The sequence below is a fragment of the Rana temporaria genome, chromosome 1 (genome assembly GCF_905171775.1).
Source record: "Rana temporaria chromosome 1, aRanTem1.1, whole genome shotgun sequence".
Lineage (NCBI taxonomy): Eukaryota > Metazoa > Chordata > Amphibia > Anura > Ranidae > Rana > Rana temporaria.
In genome coordinates, this window is record NC_053489.1 from 59,473,767 (window position 1) to 59,482,870 (window position 9,104).

At 41.4% G+C, this 9,104-nt stretch overlaps 1 protein-coding gene across 1 annotated transcript in view; it reads left to right on the forward strand.

Moving 5' to 3' along the window:
• The window catches only part of SLC1A3 (solute carrier family 1 member 3), a 130,622-nt gene extending 122,869 nt beyond the window's left edge, over positions 1-7,753 (forward strand). Inside the window, exons 9-10 of the mRNA XM_040338438.1 lie at positions 3,252-3,386; positions 5,493-7,753. Coding sequence (XP_040194372.1) covers positions 3,252-3,386; positions 5,493-5,697 — 340 coding nt within the window. The 3' untranslated portion in view covers positions 5,698-7,753. The remainder of the gene's footprint in view (positions 1-3,251; positions 3,387-5,492) is intronic.
• The last annotated feature ends 1,351 nt before the right edge of the window (positions 7,754-9,104 follow it).

Below are 9,104 nucleotides of genomic sequence, written 5' to 3' on the forward strand. Positions count from 1 at the left end.
ATATTGTAGGTCTGTAATTTTTAGAAATAACTCACTTAAATCTGACCAAACAAGCTTCTAATAGGCATCCCGGGTATGACATTTTTTTAAAAACAAAATGATAAATTATAATATAATAAATAATTATAAATAATTATAACAAATAATAATATAATTATAATAAAAATTATTCAATAATGTAATCAAATCAAAATCACTGAAATTTGCTCAGTTGCAGAATTGTTGCTGTCATTATTTTTTTTTTTTTATGACGAATTTCCCCACAAATCGCTATCGCACAATTCTGCAAGTGATTATAATTTATTATCGCTGTTTTTTAGCTGATCTAAAACTATTTTTGACATAAAGGGACACTTTTGGTTGCTATGGACAATCTACAGTTTGCAGGGAGAAAGAAACGTTTTTATTATATAAAATGACATGCATGACACAGGACAGACCACTAGGGACAGGGGGGGTGTGTTTTTTTTACATACAGTACTGTAATCTATAAGATTACAGTATACTGTATGTAAGGTGTTTGTTTACTTTTTTGAATTTGGCGCCGTTCTCCGTCCCCGTGCGTCGTAACGTCGCAGGGAACGGAGATCGGCGTCACACGGAGGCACTGTGTGAATCGAGCGAGGTCCCGCTCGCTCACACAGCGCGGTGGCATCGCTGGATCCAGGGACAAGGTAAGTAACTTGTGCCTGTGGATCTAGCGAGGCAAGCCCGTGGCTGACACGGGGTTACCGATCGTAGCAGGAAAATCTAACCCCGTGTCAGACACGGGAAGACCGCCAGGGAGGTTAAGCAGTGGGACAATAAGTGGACAGCACTGAGGCACCAATGCCAGTGACCCAGGCCAGGCAAGCCTTATACTTTGTGCCAGGGCTGGACTGGGACAAAAATTTGGCCCTGGACTTCATCCAGACCGGCCCACTTTAATTCAATAAAATGCCCCCACATCCATTATTGTATATCATGAGAGGGTGAGAGAGAGGGAGGGTTGAGGGAAAGGGGGTGAGAGAGGGGGGTGAGTGTAAGAAAAAGAGAGTGAGTGTAAAAGAGAGGGGGTGAGGCATTTTTTAGGCGCTTTTGGGCTAAAAATGGCGCCTGTAAAGCGACTGAAAAACGCTTCCGCTGCAGTCCCAGTGTGAAAGCCTGAGTGCTTTCACACTGGGGCGCTGCCAGGGCAATAAAAAAAGTCCTCCAAGCAGCATCTCTCTTTTAAAAAAAACGGCCCACTGAGCCATCGGCCCACCAGGAAACTCCCTGTAGTTCCTATGGCCAGTCCATCCCTGCTTTGTGCAGAAGGGGTGTTAAAATACAGCAAAGCAGCAGTCACTGAAATGACTTCCTCCTTTGGGTCAGTACTCAGTGTCCTTCTAGCTTGGAATGTTACTGTCTGATAGAAGACAGGCTTCCCCTGTCAACTCCCAAGGCAGGTTTACAGTGACACCCCTCTCTAGTCCCTGAAATGGGTTTCTGGCTGAGCAGGCCTTTCCAGCATGGCTGCAATCCTGATGAGCAGGCTGGACCTTCAGCAGGATAGCCAGGGAGGCAGGAAGCCCACCCTGCTGGGCACTTTTTCTCCTGGACAAAAACGCTGCTCTCAGAGGCTCTGAACATATGCACTCCCCAACCTCATTCCCTCCAACAACTTTAGTGCCACCTATCAGTGCTCATCAGTGCCGCATATCAGTGCTACCTCTCAGTGGCCATCAGTGCGGCATAATAGTGAATCCTCATCAGTGCTGCCTCATCAGTGCCCATAAGTGCCACCTCATCAGTGCCCATAAGTGCTACCTCATCAGTGCCCATCAGTGCAGCCTATCAGTGCCCATCAGTGCCGCCTCCTTGGCACACATCAGTGAAGGAGAAAAACAACTTATTTACAAAATTTACAGACAGAAACCAAGAAAAAATGATTATTTTTTTTCAACATTTTCAGGGCCAGATTCACAAAGAGTTACGCCGGCGTATCAGTAGATACGCCGACGTAACTCCGAATCTAAGCCCGTCGTATGTCTAAATGTATTCTCAAACTGAGATACACTTAAACATCCCTAAGATACGACAGCCTGCGCCGTCGTATCTTAGGGTGCAATATTTACACTGACCGCTAGGTGGCGCGTCCATTGAGGTCGGCGTAGAATATGCTAATGAGTAGTTACGCCGATTCACGAACGTACGCTTGCCCGTTGCAGTAAAGATACGCCGTTTCCGTAAGCGATACGCAGCGTAAAGATAAACATGCCCCCTAGGTGGCGTATCCTATGTTAAGTATGGCCGTCGTTCCCGCGTCGAAATTTTGAAATTTAACGTCGTTTGCATAACTCGTCCGTGAATAGGGCTGGACGTCAATTACGTTCAGGTCGAAACCAATGACGTCCCTGCGACGTCATTTAACGCAATGCACGTCAGAAAATTTTAGGGACGGCGCATGCGCATTAGGTTCGGCACGGGAACGCGCCTAATTTAAATGCTCTACGCCTCCTACCCGGCTGATTTGAATTACGCGGGCTTGCGCTGGGGGATTTACGCTACGCCGCCGCAACTTTACAGGCAAGTGCTTTGTGAATCAAGCACTTGTCCGTAAAACTTGCGGCGGCATAACGTAAATGAGATACGTTACGCCGCCGCAGATCTACGTGAATCTGGCCCTCAGTCTTTTTCTTTTTTTTGTAAAAAAAAAAAAAACTTCAGCAGTGATTAAATACCACCAAAAGAAAGCTCTGTTTGTGTGAAGAAAATTATTAAAAATGTATTTGGGTACAGTGTTGCATGGCCGTTCATTTCAAAGTGTGACAGCACTGAAAAATCCCCTGGGTGAAAGTTCCCTGTATTGAGGTGCTTAATCTCATAAGGGGGGTGCTACATAAATATCTAACCCTTTGAAATAGAGCATGAGAACAGGAGGAAAGTGCACCCAGTTTTCATGGAATGATGTAGAAGTACCCTATTATATTAGTGTAATATCTGATGTGATTTGAAGTAAAAGCAAGTAAAACGTTTTAATGAGTTTACATACCTTGAATATAGCAATAAAACAATGTAGGACATACGTATATTGCATTTACTGTATAACAGTAGCCGCAACCTTCTGAAGTATTGTGATGTGCCCATGAGTGTTGACCATGTTTACTGTCCTCCTTTGCTGTATCTTCTGAACTTAATGAAACTTAGAACGATATATGCTGCATACTAAGCATAGTTTAGTTGGTCTTTAAATACAGGTCAACTTTATATATATTTTTCTATAATTGCAGCATCACTGCTACAGCAGCCAGTATTGGAGCTGCAGGAATCCCACAAGCTGGATTGGTGACCATGGTTATCGTGCTGACATCAGTAGGACTGCCTACCGAGGACATTACGCTGATCATTGCTGTTGACTGGTTCTTGTAAGTATTCGATGACAGAAATATTTTAGGACATTGAAAACAAAAGTATAGGCTGGCAGGTTATGCTCTGGAGCTGTCTACTATGCACAACTCATTTAGTATTTTTATGACTACCAAAGGCTGTTACTTCTCTGAATCACCAGACACACTAAATACTTAGGAATCTGTGGTTACAGATTACCATCTTTGGTATTATATGTCCTTTCTTACCCAATTGGTTGCAAAATATACAGTATTTCATAATGCTTTATTTATAAATATTAACTCGTAAAAAAAGCATGATCTACTAAGGCCATGACTAAAAGTCTAGACATATGCCACGTACACACAACCATTTTTAATGGTCTAGAAAAAACGACGTTTTTTTCAACCCGATTCTTGTTAAGCCTGCCTTGCCTACACACGTTGTGAAAAAAAATGCTCTAGCAAACCCCGGTGACGTACAACACGAACGACGGCACTATAAAGGGGAGGTACCATTCGGATGGCGCCACCCTTGGGGCTGCTTTTGCTGATTTTGTGTTAGTAAAAGTTTGGTGAGAGACGATTGGTGCTTTTCAGTCTGTTACAGCATCATGAATGTGCTATCTCTATTACGAACGCTAGTTTTACCAGAACGAGCGCTCCCGTCTCATAACTTGCTTCTGAGCATGCACGTTTTTTTCATGTCGTTAAAGCCTACACAGGACCATTTTTTACGACATTAAAAACGACACCATTTTTAATGGCCATTTTTAACGTCGCAAAAAATGCTCTGGAGCCCACACACGATCGTTTTCAATGACATAAAAAAAAAATCATTTTTCACATTGTGAAAAATGGTCGTGTGTACGCGGCATAAGAGAAGAAAAACGGGGAGTGAAAAGCTGGAAATGGATTTGAGATGGGACAATGCCTGGTGACCATCTAGCTTAGCCATTATGCATGATAGATATATAACCTAATCTTGAGCAATGAACAATCATTAGCAGTACTTGTGATTGGAGCACTATGCAGAAGTCATGTCAGACTGGAGACCCAGACCTGTGCGTTGTGTTCGAGAGCAAAGGTATGGCTCTCCAGGGTGCTATTAGCACAAGGTATTCTAACCTTTGCTGCAGTACATCAGTGCTTACAGTAGTAAATACCAAGGCTTCTGCTGGCCTTCAAGTGTAAAAATAATAGTTTTTTAGGTGGTGAAACTTGATGCAGTATTGTCATAGATTCCAAAATACTAATGGACATGTTTTTCCTAGGCATTTCCCATTTCCATAACTTATATAATGTAGTTCTATCAATGTAAACCATTGGGGCTACTGTTAGGCCTCATACATACAACCGAGATCTTGTCGTAAAAGAAACGTTGTTTTCCTCGACAAGATTCTTGTCAAGCTTTCCTTGCATACACACTGGCGAGACAAAATCTCGTCGTTCTCAAACGTGGTGACGTACAACACGTACGACGGCACTATAAAGGGGAAGTTCGATTCCACTGGCGCCACCCTTGGGGCTGCTTTTGCTAATCTCATGTTACCGCGTGTTAAATAAAAGTTTGGTGAGAGACGATTCGTGGTTTTCAGTCTGATACAGCGTGACGAATGTGCTATCTCCATTACGAACGCTACTTTTACCGAAGGTGCTCTCCCGTCTCATACTTTATTCTGAGCATGCGCAGGTTTTTAAGCATTCCCACAAACGTGTTTGTCGTCGTAAACCAGCCCGACGAGAACCACGACGAGAAAATTGAGGCTCCCGACGAGAAAAAAGAGAGTAGATCTTCACCTTTTAATTTCATATTAGTGTATTTTCTTGTATAGAATAAGTGAAGCCTTAGGAGAAATTGTATGTATTTTCTTCCACTACTTTATTAGTTATTGCAAGAAAGCAAAATATAAACATTTCTTTAAATGATGATAGTCATAAAAAATAGCATTAATTCAAATTTTCTGAATATTTGTATATTTTGCTCAGGGACAATAGATGGTAGAACACATCTAATTATTTTTAAGATTTAAGATGAACTTTAAAGTGTATAATACACGGACTAGTAAAATACTCAAGTGGATACCATTATCTTGTAATTTTCTTGGAGAAGATTCTCTATTGACCCTTTGTTGTTTTTTTCAGGGATCGCCTCAGAACCACCACAAATGTGCTTGGTGACTCTCTCGGTGCCGGCATAGTGGAACACCTGTCTAGGCATGAGCTGAAGAGAAACGATGCTGAGGTGGGCAACTCAGTGATCGAAGAAAACGAGATGAAGAAGCCCTACCAACTCGTCTCCCAGGAGAACGAAACAGAGAAACCTATAGACAGTGAGACCAAGATGTAGGCAGCACAATGTGTTCTGATAAAATGACCAGAATCACATTCCGCCTATTCTTTTCTATCATCAAACTTCGGGTCTCGTGACGGTGGCAACACCGGGGAGCAATCAGAGATTCAACATCAGCAGGTGTCACAATACCTGTGTCTGTATAATGTGAAACATACAATGTAACATTTTGCCATTGTGGCCCTGCCATCTCTGCGCTAACCACAAACGCATTGTTTGTACATCCTTTTTTATTTTGTTTTGTTGCTTTCTTATTTTTATGAATGGGGACCCCAAGTAGCTGAGCGTCTTCTTGACTATTGGAAATTACATTTGCCTTTTTTGTTCAAAAAAAGTCTCTTCACTTCATAGCTCAGATAATACTTCAAATATTTTTTAAACAGATAATTTTTTTTCTTTGGGGGGGGGTTATTTTTAGTTTCTTGTCCATAGTGGTCAGTTGTTCAGCTGAATAACCGTTTTTCTATAATATAGCACACACAGTGCCAATGCAATGATGCATTTGATTTATTCTTATAGAAACGACCGAGTGACTTGAAAGTGTAACAACTGTAGGATAAAGAAAGTATACATTTTCCCCACAATTTCCTGAAACATGGCTTAGCTCTGGACAAACTGCTGTCCACTAGCTATTTTGGGGGCACCTGCAAGCCATCCTGGGGGATTGTAGTTCTTAGGTAGGCTTCAGGTTGCTTAGACCTCTATGGATTTTTTGTGTTTATAACATATCAGTAAGGTCGTTTTTTTGGCCATCTTATTTTGCTCTTAAAATTCCATATATCTCCATTCATAATGGGGGGGTTAATTAATGATTTACTGGAAGATGACAAATCCAGCTTTGAAGCAGCACTGAGAGCAATACACAGAGTACCATTTCTGACCTCCCTCGAAAAATTATAGTTGACTGGCTGTCTACTTTTTGAGTAACTGGCCCAGGACAAGCATGCTGCTAGCAAAGTATTTCAATTTCTATATCAACATAAGATGCAGACAACAAGCATTTTCATTTGAGAGCTCTGTAATAGCAGCAAACTTATTTGTATATATGTGGACAACATATTAATTCATAGCAACTAATCAGAAGTCATTGAGGCTCATTTACTAAAGAATTATAGACTGTTTACTTAACAAAAAGGGAATGGTCACTGAGCTTAATAAATAACTTTGAATGCCCAATAATTTTCAAGAGAATTTAAAAAAACAGGATTTTTTTCTTGCATGTGATCATGTGATTGACATTAACACAGCTTCACCTTACTTACTAAGCTCCAAGAACACATTAGGGCAGAATGGGGTCCTAGGCAGGGTGCATCTTTGGCTCCCATTCTTTTGATTGCCATTGATGAGGATTACAATAAGCATAGAAAAGTTACCCCTTTTGCATTGTTTGTACTAGCATGGCCTTGGGCACTAGATGCTTACAAGTATGTCCTCCTATATGATGTAACAGGTAGGTACATATCTTTGACCAATTGTGCTATCCCTCTGGTTTACTGCAGGAGCATGAAGGTTGTAGTTGGGCCCCCCTGGATCCTGAACAGTCTTTAGTATTTAGCAAATAAACCTATTGTTCTGATGAAAGGTAACATCTTATTGGACATCATGGGTTTCTGGCTTACCACACTACTGCATTACTACGTTTTCCACATGCATTGATTCTGCAAGACAAATCAGGCCATAACAGTTAGAAAATATAAGCATTTTGTACTGAAAAATCCCACCTTCTGGTGGCTGATGAGTTTAGCAACATCTAGAGTGTTAAATTACTTTTGACTTGAAACCACAGACTATTTATGTATTTCAAAGAGATTCCCTGTCTTTGTAGTGTAAGCACCACTATTATCACTTTTCATGTATAGAACACATTTACACAAACAACGAACCCACAAAGATAAGATGGAAAGGCCTTGCGGACAAGTTCTCTGATCTGGATGAGCAGGAATCCTGAATTGAATGTAACAGAATGAATGTAAAGCGGGAGTTTGGCATCTAAAGTAATAATAATGCTGAAAAAGATTTTGTCTGATAGAATGGAAAAAAACAGCACAGACGGTTATAGAAAGACATGGAGGATGTTAAAGTCATGAATCAAAAGAAAGTTAATGGTAGTTATATGGATAGTGGTTTACTAAGGGAGTCGTTTTATTTCTGGCCGGGCAAACCCGTGCTTCCTTCAGAATGCAGACAGTTTTTAAGGGATCCATATAATGTGATTTGTACAATCTGTCTACAAAGTTCTGCAGATTTGTCTTGTAGCGCAAGGGTCTACCCAAACAATCCATTCAATCTATATCCAGTAAATTATATCTAGCAATTTAAAGGAGTTAATACAATCAAATTGTAATGTGCATGATAACCTTGAGAAAAAGGTCATGTTTAAGGCTGGGTTCACACTTCTTCAGATGCAGCTCGCAGCAGGGGGTCCAGTGAGTCCCTGTTCTACATTTCAGGGATGTATCAGGCCCGAATTTTTGCCTGAATTTGGACCTGAAACTGAGACGAAGACGCAATGCACTTCGCGGCCACCCTGGAGATGTGTGAACCGGCTCCATTTAGAGCCAGTCACAGTGATCTGTCATGCAAATTGGATGTGGGCAAAACCACATCCAATTCACATCAGTGTGAATCCAGCCTAACTCTGTAGCCGTACCTCAAACACATTCCTAAATGGCCATTTACAAGGATTTAACTATCCTTTTTAATGGTATGTCTTTGGCCATTCTTCCTCTTCCTTTTTACTATAGACATTAAAGAGAATCAGGCCTCGTACACACCGTTTTCCTCGGCAGAATCCATCAAGAAACTTGGTGGGAGAGATTTTTTGCCGAGGAAACCGGTCGTGTGTACATTTTTCTTCAAGGAAACTGTAGAGGAACTCCAAAAAGAGAGCATGTTTTCTATTTCCTTGACGGGAATGGAAAAAATTGGCTCGTCGAGTTCCTTCGACAAGCCTAATAAGAACTCGACGAGGAAAACAATGTGTTTCGCCCACCAAGTTCCTCGGTCGTGTGTACGAGGCCTCATTCATGATCACACTACAGGAATTTGAATATTCGGTCTTCTGTTTAGCCTTGCTTACTGTGTCTGAGCTAGATTCTTAAGGATCAGAGGTCACCTGAGGGCTGACAGTTGCATACCCGTTCTGTCAGGTTCCCCTCTAGAAACCTGGCTAGAAAACTCCTAGATAGTAATCTACACAACCTCTCTTGTTACCAAGATTTGAAAACTGTTGGACGCTCACTTTGAGCGCTACAGGAACAGCACTAATAAGGCAGAATGTGGTGCTAACTGGGAGTTTTACACCTAGGTTTCCAGGAGGCCTGATTAAAATAAGGAAACAAGCTGCACAGTTTTTTTAATATCTACTGGAACCTCTTGACTACATGGGCTATTTTCTGGAAAAA